Source organism: Psilocybe cubensis, chromosome 1 (assembly GCF_017499595.1).
Source record: "Psilocybe cubensis strain MGC-MH-2018 chromosome 1, whole genome shotgun sequence".
In the NCBI taxonomy this organism is placed as follows: Eukaryota; Fungi; Basidiomycota; class Agaricomycetes; order Agaricales; family Agrocybaceae; genus Psilocybe; species Psilocybe cubensis.
Genome location: NC_062999.1, coordinates 2,657,855 through 2,680,767, shown reverse-complemented (window position 1 = coordinate 2,680,767; position 22,913 = coordinate 2,657,855). Strand labels below are relative to the sequence as shown.

Below are 22,913 nucleotides of genomic sequence, written 5' to 3'. Positions count from 1 at the left end.
AGAGTCAATTTATATTGAATGTTTAATTGTCTTCTTCACAAGCGAGAAACAATTGCAACACATAATATATTCGGTGGTCGTGGATTTCTAATTGTCCTAACCAAGCAATTTAATACTAAATATTGACTTAGTTCGGATCGAAAAGTATAAATATTTGGTCGTTTTCATTGATCGTGTAAATTCATTGTCACATTTGAATTTTAACAATTAATTTTTGAACACTTTTTCGCCCGTCGTTTAATCAATATTCCTAATCAAATTTTTTCTACATTTGTGACCATCAAAAATGAATTCTTGCGCGTAGTGTTGGTCCTTCCAGTGAGAATTGCGGCAGCGTCTATGTGTCTTAGGTAATTAACTAGATTTCCATTCACGTGCGCGACTTGAATCAAATCAAAAATCTCATTGCCGAATTGCAAAAAGTTTGGACTCGGTCTTCCCAAGTCTCTCCATCTTCCATCAGCTATGGGTCATGAAAAGAAGACAGGAAAAGGGCGTCTAGACAAGTACTACAAGCTCGCAAAGTATGTTTATTTCTGTTTCTCTGCTTTCTTCCCTCATTCTGCGTTCTAGAGAGCAAGGGTACCGTGCCCGTTCAGCCTTCAAGCTGATCCAGTTGAACAAGAAATATTCCTTCCTAGAGTCAGCAAGATGTACGATAGATCTTTGTGCTGCTCCTGGTGGCTGGCTGCAGGTAGCAAGCAAATATATGCCTGCAAATAGCATCATTGTTGGTTCGTTATATATTCTCGCCAATCCGTCTCTCTAATTAATAAAATCTACTCGTAGGTGTTGATTTGGTGCCAATCAGACCCATTCCTCGTGTTGTCACCTTTGCAGCAGACATTACCACACCCCAGTGCCGAACTCTCATTCGAGGTGAACTCAAAGACTGGAAAGCCGACGTCGTCCTGCACGACGGTGCACCAAACGTTGGAACGGCCTGGATTCAGGACGCCTACACCCAATCAGAACTTGTGTTGATGAGTTTGAAGCTCGCTGTCGAATTCTTGGCGAAAGGTGGAACCTTTGTGACCAAGGTTTTCCGCAGTGTAGACTACAATAACCTCATTTGGGTGTTCAACCAGTTGTTCGGCAAAGTCGAGGCCACAAAGCCCCCTTCGTCAAGGTGAATTTCTTATGCTCTATATCAGAGTATTTAGACACTCATAAACGTTCACAGAAATGTTTCCGCTGAAATCTTCGTCGTTTGCCGTGACTTCCTTGCACCAAAATTGATCGACCCCAAGTTCCTTGATCCCAAGCACGTCTTTAAAGATCTCTCAACAACTCTTGCTACAGGGGAAATCACAGCAGGAAATGCTGAATCAAATGTCTTTCACCCCGAGAAAAAGCGGCGTCATCGTGACGGTTATGCGGACGGCGATTATACCCTTTTCAAAGCCATTCCTGCTTCCACTTTTATTATGGGATCCGACCCTATATCGGTACTTGGCAGCGCCAACAAAATCACTTTCCTCACGGATGAAGAGAAAGAGTATGTTGTCTTTGCCACTGGCCTATACATTCTTCTGACTAGTTTCAGGTGGTACAAACTTGACGTCACAACAGGTGATGTGAAGGCAAATTGCGACGATTTGAAGGTGCTGGGTAAGGGTGACTTCAAAACTCTGATAAAATGGCGATTGGCTCTTCGTGAAGAGGTTGGAATTACCATTTCAACTTTACTTTCATGTCCTCACTTTGTCAATTGTAGCTTGGCCTCGATAACAAGGCCAAAGACACAGAAGACGCAACTGAACAAGTCGAAGTAGTAGAAGTCGTCGATGAAGAGCAGCAAATCTCCGAAGAAGTAGGCTCTCGCCCACCACAATCTTAGTTAACCCCGCGAACTAATACCATCTTAGCTCGAAAGACTTAATGCAGAGGCTGCGGCGCGAGCCAAGCGTGAGCGAAGGCGCGCGAATGAGATCAAAACAAAAACAATCCAGCGCATGCAGCTGCAGATGACAGCGCCGCTCGATATTGGTCTGGAGCAACATGATGCGATGCTGGGCATCGGCCAAGATGATATCTTCGATCTCGAGCACACCGATGGTCTATCCCGCAACCGCAAGAAGACTACCCTGGCCATGGACGACAATGGTGATGCGATTATGGATAGCAGCGACGAGGAGAAAGAGGATGAGGATGATACACAAGATGTATTCGACTCAGAGGAAGAGCGGGAAAAGAAGGTAGCGGAGCTGGAGGCTGAACTTGACGGGCTTTACGACATATACCAAGGCCGACTCCGCGAGCGTGATACGAAGTACAAAGTGAAAGAGGCGCGGAGAAAGAATGCAGAACGGGAGGAGTGGAAAGGTATCAAAGCCAACGGCAGCGACTCTGAAATATCAGACGAGGAAGATGCTGGCGGCTGGGACAAGGTTCAGGCAGCTAAACTCGATGCCGGAAGCAGCGAATCCGGAGATTCTTCAGACGAGGAGGACGAAGACGACGTACCTGAAGTCGCCGGTAGAATGAAACGTAGTCGGTCGGATGCTGATGTCGCTCCGAAGGGAACCAAACGCCAGCGGTTTGCTTCGCAGCCTGGACCTCCTACTGCTAGTGCTACTACCAGTGCTGCTGCACAGTTGTGGTTCTCGCAGGACGTTTTTGCTGGGGTTGATGGTCTTGACAAACTGAGCGATTCGGAACAATCCGAACCCGAAGAAGACGAAGACGAAGACGAATCTTCCAAGGATGATGAGGTAAAAAAAAGCCATCGATGTTTTTACACTTCTAACAAAATCCTATAGGAACACGTTGCTTCCAGTGACGAGGACGATGATAGTGATGATTTCGAGGTCGTTCCACAAGAGGAAGACGAAGATGTGGACCTTTGGGATGGTGAGGGTGAAGATGAGGACCTTAAAGTCAAAGCTGGCCTCCAAAGTAAGCACCCAATCCTTCGGCATTTCGTCGTTTGTGTCATTGACGCTGGCCGTGCCTTCAGAATACGGTCTGATGACACCCGAAGCTGTGACACTTGCCCAACAACTCGTCAATCGCCAGAAAACCAAAACGCAGCTTATTAACGAAGGCTTCAACCGATACTCGCTTAATTCAAAAGAAGATCTCCCCTCTTGGTTCCTTGATGATGAGGCTAAAAATTACAAGCTAAATATTCCGGTGACGAAGGAAGCCATGGCTGCACTACGAGCCAAGCAGCGCGCACTGGATGCCAGACCTATCAAGAAAGTGGCGGAAGCCAAAGCTCGCAAGAAATTCAAGGCCGCGCAGCGACTTGAAAAGGCCATGAAGAAGGCTGAGGGTGTCAATGCTACTGCTGATATGTCCGAGAAGGAGAAAGCGCAGCAAATCGACAAGCTGATGCGCAAAGGAATCTCTGCGGCGAAGAAAGCCAAGAAGGAAATTAAGGTTGTCGTGGCAAAAGGCGCGCATAAAGGCTTGAAAGGTAGGCCAAAGGGTGTCAAGGGTAGATACACCATGGTGGATTCCCGAATGAAAAAAGAGGTATGTGTTGGCATACAGTATCCGGATTTATTCTTACACAGGCTTCCAGGTACGGGCTAAGAAACGCAAGGAAAAGGCTACCCGTAAAAGGTGATGATTATGTGTATTATACATGTATGGCATAAAATTATTACATTACGACACTAATATAGATATGGATTCTATTCGATCATTACGAGGTCAAAACGGGGAGAATTCCTCAATTGAATGGACCTTTGTATCACATTTTTGGAGGGGATTACTGAGCGAACCGCAGATTCGTAAAAAGTTGTTCCATTGGGACTGTGATTTGTAGTCCTCGCAGTTTGCCTTGGTCAAATCTCAGCAACTCAAAATGAAATATAGAGAACTCGTTTTACCTTGCACATGGTTACACTTTTACCAGTATCGTGGTCGGTGGTTGTTTCAACAATAATAGTTTGTTCATCCTCCATGCCCTCTAACATCACGGTTTTGAGGGAACGGTGGACATGCCAGTCACCAGCGAAGAAAAACTGTTCTCCGTCATGTGTAATAACAAGAGGGAAGCTGGTGTCATTTTGTAATTTCCTTTCACTGGAAATCAACGAATTAGATTTCACACCCACAAAATTGGAGATACAATTACCTTGTCAGTAATGAAACAGCAGCATTTTTCCATTCTTCTGGCCATGAAGAGTTCGGAACAACTTGGCTCCGCGAAGCAGATATCATAAGGTCTGACGAACTACAAGTAAAGATTAGATATGTAGTCACATAAAATCCAGAGTCCACTTACCCGTCCGGTACAAAAATCTCTACACTGCTTTCTACACCTTTCAGCAACGAGACACGATTCAAATTGTCTGCAGCAGCTTCCGAAGCAAATTCTGAAGCAGAAGTGCTTGTCTCACTATTCTGCTCGACACAAGGCAATTCAAATGTCAGAGTTGTCGTAGGACCAGGCTTTAAATTATCGTGTGATGCATCATTTTGCGCAGATGTCATAGAGCGATATACAATTCTTCGAATGGTGTATTCTTCCTTAGTTGGCGTTGATAATGTTGGTGTAGGTGCACTGTATGAAGGGGCAAATTGTAAAAAAAAGTTACAATGAAAATAAAGGCATTGGCAGAAGTACCTTGGGTGGAAAATGACTCTATTTCTAGAGTGATTGATCCAGTCCAGAAGAACTCCGGAATCGACGTGGCCAATAAGAGGTGGAGTAAGCGTTGTACGCTGATTGGGAGGAGACACGATGAGTAAATGACCAGTGCTTGATATAAACGATATCATTAAAGGCCAGACAGCAGAGTGAGACGATAGGCTCACGATACAATAAAATTAGGGGAACCAGAACCGCTTTCGCCAAGTTGAAGCAGTAACTGAGACTCGACGCTATTACCAAACCTACAACATTCGTTAGAACAATATGCATATCATGTTACAGTTCTTACTCGTTCTCTAAGGATTCTATCCCACGGCTGCCCGCTGAGGTTCCAAGCTGGGTTTCGGGCTTATCGAACTGAGGGCTTTTTAACCATTCTCCAACACGCCGGTATCGAAAAAAGGAAGATGATGGATTTTGCCAGGAAAGAGGTTGTGGAGGTAAAAATGGATAAAGGGAATATCGCTCGGAGGCCACTTTTTCCGACGACTCCGGCTGTCCGTTGTAAACTATTCGCGTCGAAGAACTCTGATGGTACCCTTTAGCTCATGGGGTGATTGACGAAATTAACTGTGCTTACTTCACTGGTAATGGCTTGAAGAATTAGACGCTTTGCTATGTAAGCTGTTTGTGGATGAGATCTCAGGAATGTAAGGGCTATCTGAAATACACGAAAATCAGTCAATAAATGAAGTTTAGATAACTCGTGCGAACCTTTGCATCATCTTTGGGTTTTACATGAGCACCAGAAACGCGCGAAATGCGATCGGCAAGTACAGTGAGTTTTTTCTTTGTTGGTAAATCGAAATCTTCGGTAGTGACATCCTTGAATAGTTGTTATGAGGGCGGGCTGCGCGAATAGCCAAAGGAAGCTCACGTTTCTGAAGCTCTCTATATACCCGGCGACCTGCTTCAAAGCACCTTTCAAACCCTGAACCTTGAGCGTCCTGGGATTGGTGAAAGACATCTTAACATTGTAACGCCGCGATAATTGGAGAAGTTCGGTGCCATCTATTCACACAATGAGTATACCACATATTCACGAGAAAAAGACACCAACCTTTACCCACTAATAGGAATGAGTATCCAGGATCCAAAGTAAAAACTATGTAGCATGTGATGAAAAATAAAGAACAAATATGTAATTGTAAAGCCTCACGTTGTTCACCCGATTCGCTCCAATCTGCCCTATCTTGCAATACCTGCTGGAGAGGTGTCCAACCCCATATGTTCTCCAAGATGTGCTGAGCAGTGGCTAATTTATTCCCTCTCGATGGAGGAGACAGATTAGCGTGCTCCACGTACTGTCGCAATTGTGGCCAGGTAAATGACTTTAACAACACGTTCAGGACTTGTTGGTATTCCGATTCATAATTCTTCGACTTCGCATTTGTCTGTTTTTTGGGCTTCAGATGTTCTACATCTTGCACAGTGAAAGGGTTGTCACGTAGTTGCACAAGGTGCTTTTTAACCAGGTTTTCCGTGGGTTTATACTCCACCCGCTTCCCTCTTTTTTTTGCTACTTTGCGTGTTTCAGCGGCGGTCAAATTTAAAGCCTTCACAAGACTAGGCTTGTCGTTTGCTTTTGTAGAAGAGAGGACGGATTTTTGTGCAGGAGAGGAGGTATGCAGACATTTGCGTGGGATCCATAGCCGGCTAGAAGTAGCCAGAGACGAGTGAGAGGGCGTTCGAAAAAGGATACCAGACATGTTTACAGCTAACCCAACCTCAAAGTTCACATCCTCATCCTCTTTGCTTACGTACAAATTATCCGCGCCGTTGTGATTGGTCGCATGTCACAAATCAACAAAGCCTGCTCGCTCTATATTTTGACAGTGTTCTTGCACCTTGCTACTGCATGGTATGCCAAACCGACGTATATTATATCCAAACTAATCATCGATACATGTCATAAATTCACTTTTTGTCGCTTAAGCTTGAATTCGAATCCTCTTCCTCTCCAACCAATCCAGTCCACCCATTCTCTGCCAGGTATTCCATGAATTTTGCATCTTCATCTGCAAGATCGACACCGGTCATGTCTGGGACAAAGAAGTACGTCACAAGGATTCCAGTGGTCCCGCATATAGCTGCATCGAAAATTGTAAGCAATATTTTGATACCAGATTACCTACATGCCTGCAATTATGAACGTCCATCTATATTTTGTCAAATTGGTATCAAATATGTCCTTGAGATGTAATCGACATACTTTTTTCCAAGGTGCACTTGAATTGGGGTAAAAGCTTGAGTTCCGATTGCTGCTCCTGTCTTGCCGATAGCAGCCGACAATCCATAGCAGGTCCCCCTGGCCATTGCTTATGAGATTTGAGATTCTGGCAGGTTTATTGCCTCGTACCTGATTGGAGTAGGGTAAGATCTGAAAATGAGGGGTAATTTAAATCATCCCAAGGTGAAAGAAAAGCATACTCCGAAGACTCACTCTGCACTAACGAGGCCTAACATATCTCCTGGACCCTTTGAAATATATTGGTACAAAAAACAGCTAATTAAAAAGTGCAGCGTACTAAATTTCCAAATGATTGCATAAGGCCATAGCTTGTGAAGCATGTTAGTAATGCAAAAGAGCCAGGAAAGACAGAACGATGCACAATATGACAAAAAGAGGGATTATTTTGATGATTTTATCGTAACTGACTCCGATTATGAGACCTGTATCAGTTCAAGATCAGCTAACTTAAATGTATCAATGAAACAGAAATATTGACCAAAGATCAAATAGCCACTAAAACCCAACATCATCTGTAGCTCCGCATAAAACGGCGTCATCACGAAGAAAGAAGAATGCACACCGTGTTTCGGCGCCCAAGAGAATTGCACAGAAGCGCGCCAACAAAAACGCCAGGCAAAGCAATCGCGCCTAGCAGTAATTGCCATTCCGCTGTTCGTTTGATATCACCGTCATGAATGATGCTTGAAATGATTGTCCCAGAAAACACGCCATTTGGGAAAGTAATGAAATCGTATAAAAACCTTATACAATCAATTTCTCAGCAATCTTTTTCATAGGATGGAGTAACAACGGTAGTATACCATGCGCCACAAGTTCCCATAAGGGATTTCCAGTAACGCTTAAGAATAAGCCAATATGGTACCCGCCCTGGCGTACATATATTAAGTTTGATTAGCAGGCATAGGTTAAGGAAGCGCGTACTTTTAATGGCTCCCTTCTTGAAAAGCATGGAACTTAACATTCGGATACGGAAGTAAAAAACTGTCAAAGGCAGTGCAATACCAACGCCAAAACAGACCCTCCATACAGTTTGCAAGTGGTTTTCTCCAGCAGACGATAAGACTATTAGGAACACGGAGACTGCAAGTGGCCCTCCGAACTAAATAGATCAATAATTAAACATGATTGGGAACATCGGAACTTACGCTCAGGACAAAATTAGTTACCATGATAAACACTACTGAAGAGTCAATAACGTAGCAATACCATCCCTGAATAATAGGGAACAAACCAGGTCCTCGCTGTTTGATCATCTTCTCGTTAGCTGCCTCTGAAGCACTCGTTGATGATGCGGGGTATTCTCCTCCCACGCCCTGACTCTGTGTTCATATGCGTTGACAAGTGACTTTTGATTGTTTCTTACAATCCCTGTTAAACCTCTGCGCAGGTTCAGCAAGTAAAGACTGCCAATAGAAGAAGAATTTACCTAGCAAATGTCAAGAACCAAAATAATCCAACAGCGCTTCCGTGTGTTCCATGTGCGGCAGTTGCAAGAGTTGCACCTAATACAATCAAGGCAGTGGTAATTACGAGCGCGGCCTTTCTTCCAATCCTGTCACAAATGATGCCCACTAGCACTTGGCCGATTATAGCGCCTTGGTACCTTTAGCGAAAACAAAATATTCATAACATATAAGAACACACCGACGAGGAGGGAATTAGAAACACGAGTAGAAACATCAGCAGTATAATCTTTGGGGTATAGTTTTTTGAAAACAACCTGGCAGACTGTTAACTGATACTTTTACCGGGCAGTTAAATAGGATGATTACATTGGCCATGGTCATAAGATTGTTCTGATCTAAACCTCTTGTCAGACTGATTTCCATGATACAGAGGATGTGTTCGGCTTACACCCGTCACTAATGAGCCCAAATGCGGCCGCTGCAATTGTGAAATATGGGCTCAGGCGTTGTTTCCTAGACTGAATTATCTTCATCTCGGCATACGAGACAGGAGAGTCGACCACTTCCTCGACATGTTTTTCTTTGGGAAGAGGGGTCTCACTGTCCACCATGGCAAAGGATCAACGATTGTGGGGGGTTTGACTGCCAGGCTCGTCTTTTAGTACTTACCCAACATCCCGAGTCCCCATATCAAACCGGTATCCCTTAGAGCAAGCACACGTGCGTCATGAGATTCACAACGCCATGTGTCCAAAGCGATCCATTCAAGGGGTACAAGGTTCTCTGAAGGTCTCAAAAATAGAATCACGAATACAACATTGGTCGATGTGTGGATGCGGCTTTAAACATGCCCACATGAGAATGTGATATCGACCTAAAAATATCCAGAAACTTTAATGAGTCCCACTGGTAAGGTTCATTCAATTACCTGAAAAGTGATGAGCGATTCCCATGCTAACGAGACACGTTGAACGTAGTAATAGTATGGGTCGTGGGCCCTGATGGTTTGGCGAGTCATCGAAAAATGACTATGCTTGGGTTGCCTGGCAGTCCAGATCCAAGTGTTCATACTTTGTACAACGCAGGAGAAACAACGGCGATATGAAACCATAGACTGTAGTATTGCTTAATTCTTTCACTTGTTCAAGTTGATGATGCGAGTAATACTACTTGGGATATAGTACAGATATAGTAGCAATACTAAGGCGCGAAAGTGTCGTGCTCAGAGGCTATTGGTCTTGCAGCCAATTAGAGTCAAATAACGGAAATCAAACTCCGACGATCTGCCAAAAAAATGAAGACGTCTGAAGCTCAAGCCGCCTACCTTATATCCGTGTTCAAAATGCCTGAAGCTACCAACCATGTTGATGATGGCATCGATTATTCTGACATCGAAAACAAGTAAAATTCTTGTTGGTAAATTCTTCAATAATTTCTGACCTCTTTGCAGGTATCAAGTCCAATACGACGACGGATTTGACAACCTTGTGGTCGTCGATGGTGTACCCATTATCGACAAATCAAAACATGGGAAGCTCATGGACAAAGTCGTTAAGGAATTTGGAAAAAAGGGAGTTTCCATCAAGCACGATGATATCTTCATGCCTTGGGACAGTGCTTCAGGAAAAAGCAAAGGGTGAGCGAACAAGTTTATGTTAATTCTTCACCGATATCAGACTGATTTGCGTCCAGGTTCATGTTCATAGAATTCAGAAATGAAGATGATGCCAGTCATGCTATTGCGGCCATTGACAACCATCCCTTCGATGCCAAACATACATTTCGAGTCAACCGCTTCACGGATATTGAGCGATATGCCGACCTTGACGAAACCTATGTTGAACCTCAAGTAGAGGAGTATACGCCTCGGGTATGACCTAAATTGTTATCTGCTGAAGTGCAATGTTGCCAACCTTAACTTAGGAGCATCTTCGCGCATGGCTTGCTGATCCTCATGGCCGCGACCAGTATGTCACCTACCGCGGAGACGAGGTTTTGATTCATTGGCACGGGAAGCCTTCTCAGTCAGAAGTTGCCTACAAACCGGTGAGCAACACTTTCCTCCGATTTCCCTTTTTCCTTCTGGACAGTTTTGGGGCCTAGGACTGGAAGGATTTCCTGTACGTGGCGTGGTCGCCGCTTGGAACATATGTTGCAACCCTTCATCGTCAGGGTGTAAGATTATGGGGAGGTTCCTCTTGGAAAGCTCAACAGCGGTTTGCACATCCTTTAGTAAAACTTATCGATTTCTCACCCTGCGAGCAATACATGGTTACTTGGTCTAACGAACCCATCATGGTCCCCGAAGGCGCCATCCAAGGACCTCAATATTTTTCTCCTGACGATGAAGGGAACAATCTTGCTGTCTGGGATATCAAGTCTGGCGACCTTCTGCGAACCTTCTCCACATACAATGAGGGTGATCCACCTGCCGTTAAGAAACAAATGCAATGGCCCGTGCTTAAATGGAGCCCTGACGACAAATACGTTGCTCGCATTACACCCGGTCAAATGATTAGCGTTCACGAGCTCCCCAGTATGTACCTTCAGGGAAAGAAGAGTTTGAAGATTGAGGGGGTGGTCGACTTCGAATGGTGTCCATTGGGAGAAAAGGATAAAGAGGATATCATGGTCTCTGCTGTGCCAGGCGCAAAACCTACCAAAAAAGTTCGAGAAAACAAGTTAGTATATTGGACTCCAGAAGTAGCCAATCAGCCTGCCCGTGTCACCCTTATGGGCTTCCCAAGTCGCTCAATACTTCGTCAGAAAAATCTATTCAACGTTACGGAGGTAACCTTTTCAACTACCTTCAATTTCTTATCTATACTGAATTTATCCGTGCAAACAGTGCAAGTTGTATTGGCAAAACCAGGGAGATTTCCTCTGTGTCAAAGTTGATCGGCATACCAAAACGAAAAAATCGATTTTCTGCAATCTCGAAATCTTCCGCATGCGGGAAAAAGATTACCCTGTTGAAGTTGTTGAGCTTAAAGGTCTGAAGTCTGTCGAGCTTTATTGTTTTACAAAATGATTTATGCCATAATGTAGACACTGTTATGGACTTTTCTTGGGAACCCAAGGGCGAGCGATTCGCCATTGTTTCCAGTAATGATCCAAATCTAGGCAATCCCGGACCAGGTGTCACCATCAAGACCGACGTCAGCTTTTATCAACTCGATCACGGCAAAAACGACTTCAGACTGCTTCGTGAGCGTTTTGTCCTGGTTATATTACTAACATTAGACTCATGTTTTTTCAGGCACTTTGTCTTCACGAACCAGCAATGCTATCCGTTGGTCTCCTCGCGGACGACATGTTGTTCTTGCTACTGTTGGTTCTTCTAGCAAGTCCGAATTGGAATTCTGGGATCTCGATTTCAACACCGATGACCGAAAGGAAGGTCAATCCGATTGGGGTAGTGGTATCCAACTGTTGGGAGTTGCGGACCACTATGGTGTGACGGACGTCGAATGGGATCCCAGTGGGAGATACCTTGCCACTAGCGCTAGTGCCTGGACTCATACCGTAGGTCTCATGTGTTGTTCATATCAACTTACTGTAGTAATTAATCGTTTCAGCTCGAAAACGGATACGCGATTTGGGATTTTCGCGGTCAGGAACTTGTAAAACATATTCAAGACCGCTTCAAACAATTTATCTGGCGTCCACGACCCCCCACCCTTCTGTCTAAAGAACAACAAAAAGCCATCAGAAAGAACCTTCGAGAATACAGTCGGGCTTTCGACGAAGAAGATGCTGCAGAGGAAAGCAATGTCAGCGCCGAGCTTATTGCCCTTCGTAAACGCCTGGTCGATGAGTGGAATGCATGGCGCACGCTTCGCAGGAAGGAGCTCGGAGAAGAGCGCCTTCAAAAGTTGCAGGGCAAAGAGGATGCTAAAGAAGAGATTGAAGTCTGGATCGACGAAGTTATTGAGCAAACAGAGGAGATTGTTGTTGTGGATTAGCTAGTCTTTGCACTCTGTATCACTTGTGAGAACTACTTGCTGTTTTACGTGCCATATCTACTCTGCGGGTGCCGAGAAAAATTTCAGGCGAAATTATGATACATCACTCGCACTAGGCCCAACGGTAATACTAACGAGTTGTAGCGATTAATTGTGCGTGGTGACCGGTGACCGGGAGAGTGGGACAGCCGATAAAGCCGAGGGAAAGTCCAGCTTTTAAACTAGCATCTTATCAGATAAAGATCCGACCCATTCCATGCCACTTTCCTCGGTTCCTTCTTAGACGGTCACGGTCCCCACTCCCTTCAGTCCTATTCAACTTCCAGCCATGGCTTCTGCCAGTGCTTCGTCATCAACGACAACTCTTTGGGCCACAGGTATTTCTTCCCAAATGCACGACAATGGATTGAATTGAGCATATTACTATAGCATCAAAGGAATGGGTTATTCAGCCGAAACCGAAACCAGGTCGAAAACCTAAAAAGGATTCCACATCCCCTACGAAGGCAGAACAAGAAGTGACTAGATTTTAACGCACATTTTTCTCCGGTTCAGATGTAGCTCATGTTATCTTTCATTTAGCAAATCGACACTAAGGGCCGCCGTATCCAAAATAGGTCAGCACCCTTTTTACCCTCATTCATTGATATCTCCTAACTCTATTTGTAGAGCTGCTCAGAGGGCATTTAGAGAACGAAAGCAATCTCAACTTTCTGAGCTACAAGCTCGGATTCAATCTTATGAACAAGGCGAAGTCGAACGAAACGTCGCATTGCAAAACATTGCTAAACGCCTGAAGGAAGAGAACGAGAAATTGCGCAATGAAAACTTGGCGCTACAGGCCAAATTATCTCAGATGCAGCAGCAACAACAGCAACAAGAGCACTTAGTTTTACAACAAACTTCTGACCAAAAGCCATCGGACGACAAGGATAAGAAAAAACGCCGGAGAGACGATTCCCCTGCCATTTCACTTACTCTCAATACAGACAACCGCTCGAGTAAGAAAACGCGTAAAATCAACAATTGCGATATCTTAACCTCCACGGCTCCTGCTCCCGCACCGTCATTATCTTTCTCGCCTTCTGTAGCGTCTACACCGGATTCAAATGACACGACAGATTCGCAATTCCCCCCTCTCTCGTATGGTACATCAACCGAAATGGATGTAAACTCCTTCAATCATTTTAACGACCTTGCGCCGAACGTGAAAGCTGACGAAATGTCTCTTCGACCATTTGTTTCCTTTGGTTGTGGTTTCTGTAATGAAGACACTATCTGCGTCTGTCAAGAAATGGCGGTTGTTGATAGAAACTCAAACGACTTTACCAACACACAGGTTCTAATCAACAGAGAAAATCTCGATACAAATTTCCAAGAATCTGTTGTTCAAGAAGTCCCATCGATATTGGATAATCTTCCTCCTTATCAGCCTCCAGTTGCCCTTCGAAGGAGATCTGGTGCAGTCCAAGTCAATTCAGTGTTTCCCGTGCAAGTTGTGTCCACCTCCAGTCGCCCTCTGGACGAAAATTGTTCTGGAGATCCGTCCAATTGTCTAGCCTGTGGGGACGATGCATTTGGAAAAGCTTTCTGCGCCGCCATTGGAAACACGGCATCCGCGCTTACAGATTGTAATGGTTGTCCTCCTACTCCAGGTCGACCTCGCGCTTGCTGTGGAGGCAAATCTAACGGACTGGGATGTGGAAACTGCCCGTCATCGCCCCTCGATGACCCTACTATCAATGGTGCAGATCTCATCCCCACCAATGATGCCTGGAAGAAGATCAAAGCGCATCCTAATGTGGAATTCGCAGACCTTTCCTTGCTGGCTGAAGTGGTGTCTAGTCGATCTAAATGTTTGGGCCCACGGATAGTGATATCACCTGCACCACAATTATCACAAAATGCTGTTGAGATCAACAATTTTTCTACTGCTGGAAACGGGGGAGAGATAAGGCCAGGACGAACATCTCCACCTCTAAGATTAGTTCCTCAAGAAGTTTTACTTGAGTGCGGACGACGACGATTACGCCAGGTCCATGCAGAGGGCGTAAGAGATGCCCTTCGGTTGCTGGACGCAAAGTTTTCATGATGATACCGATTATAAATGTAATTCTATTATACCAACCACTATGGTAAATACTATCAATATATCAGGCAGCTGTGCATAGGAGGACCGGCAAATGGTTAAATCGCTGATCGTATTTTGTCTACTTGGGTGGGCAAAGTTTGCCATCGGTAGATTTTGCAGACAGTTGGCGGCGCGCACGCCTTCGCCGTAGCATCCTTTGAGTGTGCGGGTGCGTTCCAAAATATTTCCTATATGCACGAATTATCTTCCTCACTTGCAAGTACGTTTCTATCCTTTTGTTGAAAGAAAACTTCGCCTTTTTCGATGTGGGATTGATTGAACGAAAATGGGTAAGCATCGTTGGCAAATCTGCGCTGGCCAGAGATTCAGGAAAAGGTTGAATGTACGTCCATAGCGTCTTCAGGAGATCGCGCGCTGTATTTTCGTCTCGTTTGGCATGGAATGCACTAACCACGGCATCAATGGATGCAACGTCGGGAACGATGCCATGAGAGATCATGGCTTTAAACATCGATACAGCTGACTTTGGATCTTGACGACGAGCATATGCAGAAATGAGATGGGTATACATCACGGCATTAGGTTGAACACCTGAATCGCTTGCACTCTTCATGACGTCTAGGGCTGACGAGAAATTGCCCGCAAGAGCATAACCTTCAATAAGAGCCCCAAAATGATACGCGTTGGGGTGCATCCCTCGGGCCATGAGCGTTTGGAGAAAGCGGTGTGCAGATTCCACATCTGAATGCAGGACCGATTGACGACGAATGCGAAGGAAGACCATGGCACTATCACTTTTCACTTCGTGTGCCGTTAATGATTGTATGGCTGGCCTAGCAGAAGCACGATAAGACAAATGTTTCCCTAATTCGATACCAGCTAATGGATCAAAGACGTCTGTGGTTCCCAGCAAAGTAATCCGCTTTCGATAACCCTGATGTGGGGCTAGCCTTCGGGAGAAGCGAGGCGCCCAAGCGCTACGAATTACCATGGCTCTTTCGTCTCGAAAGATACGACTGACGATGATATGTAGATGTTGTATTGATGGGCGTACGTGAGATTCAACCGTTAAGGCACGCAGGACTTGAAAAAAAGTACGAGGATGTGGTATGTTGACTTGGTTCATGTATGAAAGTAATATTTCGATCGTACGTGAATTTGGTCGAACGTGATTCGCATGCATAAGTGAGAAGACAATTGGGACACAGGAAAGGCCCTGACGGTAAAGAACACCCTTGAGCAAGGCGTTGAATATGCGAGTGGTGAGTGATAAAGGCGCAAAACCTTGCAAAGAGAACTCGGGATCGCGCTGTGAATTTGAATCAACCCGGAGAGCAGTCCAGACCTGAGCCTTGGGACCCGCAGTTAACCGTGAAAGCATATTTATGGCATCATCTCCCCGCTCTTGTTGAAAATACGTATGCACCAAAGATGTCACTAGACTTGGGCTGGGTGGTATTCCTAGCAACAACGACTGTTTTGCAATTCCGAGAGAACCCTCGGGATGAAGGTTTCTGATGCAATAATTCATGAAAAGAGCAAAAGTGTCGGAGTTGGGTTTCATATCTAGATTTGGCAGAGATGGGATATCGACTGAGTTTGGTTGGACTTGACCAAGCGCAAATTCGGGGGATGCCAACGAAAGAGCCCTGAAGACATTCTTGTCGCCGAAAAGTGATAGTAGGTGGAATGTTGCAGACATATCGTCCCTATCAAGAGCAGACTGAATCATACTATTGATGACAGCCGTGCGCCTGTGAGGAACAAGGTTTGGTAAACTGACCAGTGCATTATTACGGATTTGCAGATCTACGCCAAATTTCCGATAGGAATTGTTAATCAAAGCATGAGTGGTTGAGTCCATAGGAATTCCAGACTCCCGCATTAGTTGAAGCGTATGCTTGGCTCCTGCCATGTCCTGATTCCGCAAACACCCAGACAGCATTATATGATAGGTCCTCCGAATGGGAGCAAGACTTGCAGATTTAAATTCGTCCAAAATACGTCGCAAGGACGCGTACCGTTGTGACTCCATTAACGCCAGGGCACGCCAATTTAAAAGCCTAAGAGTAGTATGGCCAACATGCTTCCTAGCAGCACCAACAACTCCGAGTATCATATCCCAGTTCCGCGATTGAGCAAGGTGGAAAGCAACGGATTCATATGCGCCTGGATTCAAAGTATGCCCAAGATGATAGGCGAGGTTGAGAATATCAATCGAGCGGTGGGGTTTGGGGGATCGTGCCAATTCTTTGGCAACTTCCCTCACGTTTCGTCTGTTCGAAAAGAATTGGGCAAGGGAGGGCGAATTTTTAATCAATCGTAAAATCTTCTCCAAAGGCTGGTAAGATTCCAGAGCTGCCATGATGCGAATAAAATCTCGTGGTGTAGGGGTATAAATATAGTATCGTTGAAGGTTGGTGGTGTATTCCGAGATTTGTGAAGTCTCTGGAATGCTCGTGAGATGCTTGCGCACAGGTAAACGAGACGCAAAGCGTGAACCTTGCACGAGACTGGGCGTCGCATAGTGTGATAAAAGGATGCATTTTGATATAGTCGACTCCAGATGTCGATTCTGAGCAAGGAAAGCCCTCCGGAGCATGGACCGACTGGGAATTATCCACAACGCAAACCGTTTGCAGATCTATACGCGACTGAATGAACATTGAATGCTCAGAGGACAAACTGGCATACCTTGCTGCAAGCTGGAAATATAAACTAAGGTATTGGCAGCATGGAAGACCCCTTGAACCTGCGACGTACAAAGCTTGAGTGGGCCAGCAACTTGTTGAATTCAATTGAAAATCTATCGGAGGATGCTGGAGTGCAGCTTCCCACGCTTAAATGCCTTTATGTAAGCAAAGTTGACAGTGTGCTCGATGATGTTGACCAATGTCGCCATCGCACACAAGGGCTGCTTCCCCTCGTCCATGCTCAAACCTCTCCAATACACCCATCACCTACGAGACCCCGGGAGATATTATAGAGATGGATACCGTCCAGCGCGCTCGTTCTCGGAGTCGGGTGCTCTCACCATCGCCTATACCCCACAGCCGCAATAATTATTTCATTGGGATTGTCTTGCTTATTTTTGTGGTTCTCCTATGGACATTTTCTAACTTCATAACTCAAGTATGTACTCTATCTGTCATCGAGTGTTTTTAAGCTTAAACGCGTTTATTTAGGATCTGTACGAAATCGGATACAATAAACCATTTCTGTATGCTTCGCCATTCTTTTTACTGCCTATAGATGGTATCGATTGATGATTTATTCAGTGTGACCTATATGAACACAAGTTCATTCGCACTTTATTTGATACCACTCCTTATCCGCAGATGGTGGTCAAAAAGTGGCAACGACAAGAGCAGAATACCCGCGGTCGATAGGTAAACTCCATATCGATAAGTCTTCAGGGATATGCTAACAAGATGAATTAGGTCCATTGATGAATATCAGCCGTTAGTTGACGACGAACCTATAGAGGTAAAATCTATAGAACAGTTCGCGTATTGCGAGTTGACCCAGTTTATTCGTCGCAGTACGGGTACTCTCCCGAAAGTAGGATGGCCTTTCAACCCCTTCCACCTTTGACCGACAAGCAAACAGCCAGTCTTGCTTTTACGTTTTGCCTAATTTGGTTTGCTGCAAACTGGTCTGTTAATGCCTCTCTTGGCTACACAAGTGTGGCCAGCGCGACAATTTTGTCTAGTATGAGTGGTGCGTCTGAACAGTACCTGAGTATATTGTTCTGAGGCCCACATGAATCTAAGGGTTTTTCACCCTTGCCATTGGGCGCTTATTTCGAGTTGAGACTTTGAGTTTGGTCAAAATTGGCGCTGTCATCATAAGGTAAATAATTCTTTAACCTATTAGTATGCTTTTCGATTGATCATCAATTTCTTCCAGTTTTACGGGTGTAATACTTGTTTCGATTTCGGACAGTGTGCCAACACAATCTATTGGCCCTGAATCTTCCTTCAACAGTCGCGTAAATTCGGTTGCATTTTTTGGCGATGCATTAGCCCTGCTATCGGCGATGTTTTATGCGATGTACGTCATCCTCCTAAAAGTGCGAATCAAATCGGAATCAAGGATCAATATGCAATTATTCTTTGGATTTGTGGGTCTATTCAACATCATCGTTTGCTTCCCTCTCGGTGTCATTTTGCATTTGACCGGTGCCGAGATTTTCGAGCTCCCTCCAAGTAGGAAGATCCTGTCGACCATGTTGGTCAATGTTCGTTCGCGATCCGAATTATCTCGAATTCACCTTGCTGATGTTTTCTAGATGGCAATCACTCTTTCAAGCGACTACATCTACGTTCTTGCGATGCTCAAAACAACACCTTTGGTCGTTACAATTGGCCTCAGTCTAACCATTCCAGTTGCAGTCTTGGGTGATTTCCTACTGCTGAAACCGTCCAAATTCCAAGTCATTTTTGGTGCACTTTTGGTTTTGTGTAGTTTCGTCGCCATTGGCTTTGAGGACGCGGAGAATCAGGAAGAAACTATTGCAATTACAGGAGCCCATGAAACATAAACCTTTGTCTATTCCGACACAGACATTTTTACTAGATTACGACTCATTGAACCCGATACCCATGGTCATTGTGTTGCTGTATCATATCATGTACATGAAACACTTGTAAATTATAGAGGAAGACGGCTTTTACGAACAACCTTTCTAATCACGATACAGCAATTCCCCCTTTGTGTATTACAGAAGAAAAGATTATACTTTGAGGATCGCCAAATGCTTCTGCGCACCATTGGGTTTTTCTTAATTGATGATCAAATGTACTTGAAGACGGGGTTATTGTGATATCGGTTGTGGATACAGGTATAAGATCAAGACGGGTTGAGCCGGGTACTGGCTGTCGATAATCAGAGGCACTAATGTACTGGTGCAAGATGTCCCCATAGGTTACCACTGTAGTTAAGCGATACGACATTCGAAGATCTTGCAGTACTCTGAATACATCATCGGAAGGTGATTTTGCCATTCCTGTAAAGAATCGCATCTGCTCGACCTTGAATCGTTCCAACCAGTGAGATGCGTCGATCGAATGTACAGCTATCATTCCCATTTCAAACGAAGGAAACTTCTGGGCGTGGTACTTAGCGAGGTGTTTTAAAGTCACAGCGAGTTGGGAAAGTGAAGCCGGACGGAATATATGCACTAGTTTCAAGCATCGATCAACAATCGCTGGAATAGAAGGACCTGGCACAGACAGACGCAATCGATCGACTAATACGTCGTGGAATCGGGACATGTGGAAGTGCCCATCGAGATCCATGACAAAAGCAGCCTTACTCCATCCACCAATGCTTTGTGAAAGAGGATTCATAGGTAGCACACATGTTGCCAACAAGAAGTACAAGAGATGTGTCTTGCCGCATCCGGGCGGGCCTCGAATGACGATGGAATTTCCTGGAGGTTTCTCAACGAACACTTGGTTTGCTGTAGACGACGAGAGGGTAGCCAAAAACAAGTCCAATACAGGTATGGCGGTTGCAGCAGAAGGATTGGCTACCTTCAAAGTAAGATATAAGAGTGTAAAGAGTGATATCCTTTCTCACTTTTTTGTCGAACGGTAGTCAGGAGCTATAATGTTGAGTGAGTGCATTCGTTGGAAGGTTGACAAGAAGATTTTACCTTTTGGATGGATTCGGATTGAATTTCAAGAAGCATTTGCTCCGATGAAGCCGTGGATGATAAATGTTGTTCCATGTAGCTATGGGTCCATGGTAAAGATGGAAGAAACATAGATGCTTATTTGTGCATGACTTGTGCCTAAATCAAACGATCGTTGTCAATCATCGCGCGCAGTGACTACCACCCTCACCTTCGTTTCCTGACTTGGGTCTCCTCATCTTTTGACAAGAATATATCCATTTAACGACCTTGACTTGTATACTTACGATAAGTTACGACCTTTACTTGACACGACATGGCAACTACTTCGTCCAAAACAAATCCGCCGCCTTCGAGAAGAGCTCCTGCCTCTTCTCCTTCACCTACTCCGTCAACGCTGCAAAGAGGTGCTACAGCACGGTCAGCTGCATCGCCTCGACTCTCGACTCTGAACGGCGTCAATGCTAGGCGCCATACTATATCAAAGAGTCCTTCACCTTCTGCTGTCGGTAACGGTGATACACCCGAGGTCCTAGCAGCATCTCTCAAACAGGAAACTGATCAAAAAGAACTGGTGCGTGGCTTATATTAAATGCTTTTTAGTCCTTCGAACTTAATCTACACCTTGTTACTGTCAGCTTCTTGTCCAGGTCCAAGAGAAAGAACAGTTGCTGTCCAACTATGCCACCGAGAATAACAACCTCACGTTTGCCCTGAACAGCGCTGAAACCAGACTCAACGAATTGTATGCAGAACAATCACGCTGGGAAGCCGAATTGGCTCAACGCATAGATATATCAGAGAAGCTTAGAGATCAAGTACGGGAATTAGAGAAGGAGAAACGCGACTTGCAGCGCAGGTACAATGAACAGGTCAGGATGTTATTACTAGGATATTTTTCCTATATTCATATGCTTGCAGACGGAAACTTTTGAGGCTGAGCGACAAGCCTTTTACGACAATGAACAGCACCTTAAATCTCGTATTCAGTCCTTAACGGAAGCGCGTAAACGTGCCGAGACCTTGACAACCCATGTGGATCCAGAGACTGAGGATGAGAAGGAAGAAAACGAGCCTTCAATTTCGTTGATTAAACAAACCAAGCCCGAGTCGACTCGACAAGAAACAGACTTAAACGATCCTGAGAACGAGCCTGCAGAAATGACTTCACTCAAACTCGAACTTTCAACCCTTTCTACTTCGTATTCTTCATTGCAGAGCACACTGATTCTGATGCAAACCCAGTTAGTTGATCTCAAGCGAGTTAATCAGGAACTCCAGGAGGAGAACGAGAGTTACATGATTCTTCTCAGAGAGAAGACGCTCAATGGGCAATTTGATCTTATGCGACAGGTTGGAGGTACCACCAGTACCGATGATGAAGCGTCTGACGATGGAGATTTGGACGATACCACTAGCAGCATGCGCAGCCATGGACGAAGTCAATTGGACAGGGTCGAAGAAGAAGATTCGTTGGATATTATGGAATCCGAGCTGCCTGGACACGTCTCGGATCCAGATGAATCTCAGCTGTCGCGTATTTCTCGTCATTCCAGACCAGACCGGAAACGCACATTATCCTCTCATGGTGGTCGCGGGGAATCGCTTGCCAATCTTCCTATCACAGGACCTGGTCTTGACCTCGCTGCAGAACTTGGAAGGGCAGAAAATAAGGACATTCTGGCAGGCAATCCCATAGAGGATCGCGACCGCCCACATAAGGGCAAACGCAGCAAGAAAGGTTCCGATGGATCAAGACTCGGAATATCCGAAAGTGCTGGCGTCGATTCAAATACTTCGACTGCGGATATTGATGCTCTTCGCACCGAAGTCAAGTCGCTCAAAGACGCCAACAAGGCTCTTTCACTCTATGCATCCAAAATCATTGACCGTATCATTTCGCAAGAAGGCTTCGAGCACGTTCTGGCAGTCGACTACGACAAAGAACCCCAAACTCCAGCGACAGCAATACCCAATTCCAACTCCTCTAAATTGCCCTTCGGACAGAGCATATCTAAGCAAAGACCACAGTCCGTTATCGTTGGACGATCTTCGTCCAACCCAAATGCTGATATAAAGAATGCTTCACCAAAGATATCTGCACCCGACCCCAAGGCCAAGAGGAGGTCTCTCTCTATCGATTGGTCAACACTGTTCGGTGGAGAGAAGAAGCCTGAGCCACCTTCAAATTTAAGACCACTAAAATTAACACCAGGTTCAACTTCCATGACGGGAGCGCGGAAGCTGGATAACATCGAAGATGAAGAAGACCGAAAGGAGCGAGAAAGACTCAATGCTACGATGAAGCTGATGGGTTACCAACCTCAAATACAATCACCCATGAATTCACCAACCCCTTCATTTATAGAAAGGGCATTTTCTGCACCTGCACCTGCAGCCGCAAATCCTACGCCCAAAAATAACCGCCGGTTCTCTCTCTTTGGTTCGAGAACTCCGGTGGAAACTTCTGAATCAGCGTCTATTCATTCAACATCATCTTCACTAGGTCAATTCAGCCGTGGCCAATCGGGCTTAACTGAAGAAGCTCTTGAGCATGTACAGGCAGAAAATTCTTTAGCGGCCTTGGATGCGCGCGAACGTGATCTCAGCGTAGAAATTGCCAAGGGTTCGGGTGGTGGCTTCACCGAGATTGTACCTCGCGCAAGTAGGAGAGGCAGGAAGAGCGCAGGTAGCAGCGGCAGTACCGTTTGGAGTGCTGGAATGAGCGCCGGTGACGACTGATATATTAATGGGAAATGACATTTATTGCAGGACATACATTATGTACCACAGCACCCAGGGAAGTAGAAACTGTTTGTTATGCATGCGCTCAATTAGAAGGATAGGTCAATTAATGTTATACCCGTACCAGGCTGGATATATTATTTTTTGTGTTCCTGTAGTATTATACTTGAAACGATTGATTGTATAAAACCCTAATAGCACTGGATG

The 22,913-nt window shown here is 45.1% G+C and overlaps 9 protein-coding genes across 9 annotated transcripts; 5 read left to right on the top strand and 4 right to left on the bottom strand.

The window, feature by feature from the left end:
* Positions 1–465: 465 nt before the first annotated feature.
* Positions 466–3,574, top strand: JR316_0000888 (AdoMet-dependent rRNA methyltransferase SPB1; the record flags this gene model as incomplete). Its single annotated transcript, XM_047886702.1, has 10 exons — positions 466–524; positions 574–734; positions 790–1,129; positions 1,184–1,498; positions 1,547–1,664; positions 1,718–1,813; positions 1,869–2,714; positions 2,763–2,898; positions 2,960–3,480; positions 3,530–3,574. 10 exons carry the CDS (start codon positions 466–468, stop codon positions 3,572–3,574), a joined length of 2,637 nt encoding a protein of 878 aa, XP_047754448.1.
* An 86-nt stretch (positions 3,575–3,660) lies between these two features.
* On the bottom strand, positions 3,661–6,315 carry JR316_0000887 (uncharacterized protein; the record flags this gene model as incomplete). Its single annotated transcript, XM_047886701.1, has 12 exons — positions 3,661–3,789; positions 3,840–4,035; positions 4,088–4,186; positions 4,238–4,516; positions 4,580–4,714; positions 4,771–4,848; positions 4,896–5,134; positions 5,187–5,267; positions 5,321–5,431; positions 5,484–5,617; positions 5,667–5,711; positions 5,766–6,315. The coding sequence occupies 12 exons, from the start codon at positions 6,313–6,315 to the stop codon at positions 3,661–3,663; spliced, it is 2,076 nt and encodes a 691-aa protein (XP_047754447.1).
* Positions 6,316–6,523: 208 nt separating this feature from the next.
* Positions 6,524–8,877, bottom strand: JR316_0000886 (Glycerophosphoinositol permease 1; the record flags this gene model as incomplete). The annotated part of the gene is made up of 17 exons (XM_047886700.1): positions 6,524–6,696; positions 6,819–6,877; positions 6,966–6,986; positions 7,050–7,084; positions 7,135–7,165; positions 7,219–7,279; positions 7,336–7,369; positions 7,420–7,600; positions 7,661–7,727; positions 7,782–7,959; positions 8,006–8,037; positions 8,092–8,179; positions 8,224–8,239; positions 8,287–8,455; positions 8,505–8,580; positions 8,633–8,661; positions 8,715–8,877. 17 exons carry the CDS (start codon positions 8,875–8,877, stop codon positions 6,524–6,526), a joined length of 1,413 nt encoding a protein of 470 aa, XP_047754446.1.
* A 731-nt stretch (positions 8,878–9,608) lies between these two features.
* On the top strand, positions 9,609–12,231 carry JR316_0000885 (Eukaryotic translation initiation factor 3 subunit B; the record flags this gene model as incomplete). Its single annotated transcript, XM_047886699.1, has 9 exons — positions 9,609–9,667; positions 9,717–9,902; positions 9,959–10,136; positions 10,190–10,312; positions 10,370–11,056; positions 11,115–11,259; positions 11,315–11,473; positions 11,526–11,791; positions 11,845–12,231. The coding sequence occupies 9 exons, from the start codon at positions 9,609–9,611 to the stop codon at positions 12,229–12,231; spliced, it is 2,190 nt and encodes a 729-aa protein (XP_047754445.1).
* Positions 12,232–12,559: 328 nt separating this feature from the next.
* On the top strand, positions 12,560–14,323 carry JR316_0000884 (bZIP transcription factor hapX; the record flags this gene model as incomplete). Its single annotated transcript, XM_047886698.1, has 4 exons — positions 12,560–12,608; positions 12,661–12,749; positions 12,814–12,848; positions 12,901–14,323. The coding sequence occupies 4 exons, from the start codon at positions 12,560–12,562 to the stop codon at positions 14,321–14,323; spliced, it is 1,596 nt and encodes a 531-aa protein (XP_047754444.1).
* Positions 14,324–14,441: 118 nt separating this feature from the next.
* JR316_0000883 (uncharacterized protein) lies at positions 14,442–16,925 on the bottom strand (the record flags this gene model as incomplete). The annotated part of the gene is made up of 1 exon (XM_047886697.1): positions 14,442–16,925. The coding sequence occupies one exon, from the start codon at positions 16,923–16,925 to the stop codon at positions 14,442–14,444; it is 2,484 nt and encodes an 827-aa protein (XP_047754443.1).
* Positions 16,926–17,311: 386 nt separating this feature from the next.
* Positions 17,312–18,866, top strand: JR316_0000882 (putative transporter; the record flags this gene model as incomplete). The annotated part of the gene is made up of 8 exons (XM_047886696.1): positions 17,312–17,455; positions 17,509–17,543; positions 17,602–17,712; positions 17,764–17,850; positions 17,889–18,043; positions 18,097–18,175; positions 18,233–18,563; positions 18,615–18,866. 8 exons carry the CDS (start codon positions 17,312–17,314, stop codon positions 18,864–18,866), a joined length of 1,194 nt encoding a protein of 397 aa, XP_047754442.1.
* A 148-nt stretch (positions 18,867–19,014) lies between these two features.
* Positions 19,015–20,057, bottom strand: JR316_0000881 (DNA repair protein XRCC2; the record flags this gene model as incomplete). The annotated part of the gene is made up of 3 exons (XM_047886695.1): positions 19,015–19,856; positions 19,907–19,931; positions 19,983–20,057. 3 exons carry the CDS (start codon positions 20,055–20,057, stop codon positions 19,015–19,017), a joined length of 942 nt encoding a protein of 313 aa, XP_047754441.1.
* A 220-nt stretch (positions 20,058–20,277) lies between these two features.
* JR316_0000880 (uncharacterized protein) lies at positions 20,278–22,703 on the top strand (the record flags this gene model as incomplete). Its single annotated transcript, XM_047886694.1, has 3 exons — positions 20,278–20,535; positions 20,600–20,833; positions 20,883–22,703. The coding sequence occupies 3 exons, from the start codon at positions 20,278–20,280 to the stop codon at positions 22,701–22,703; spliced, it is 2,313 nt and encodes a 770-aa protein (XP_047754440.1).
* Between the last annotated feature and the right edge of the window lie 210 nt (positions 22,704–22,913).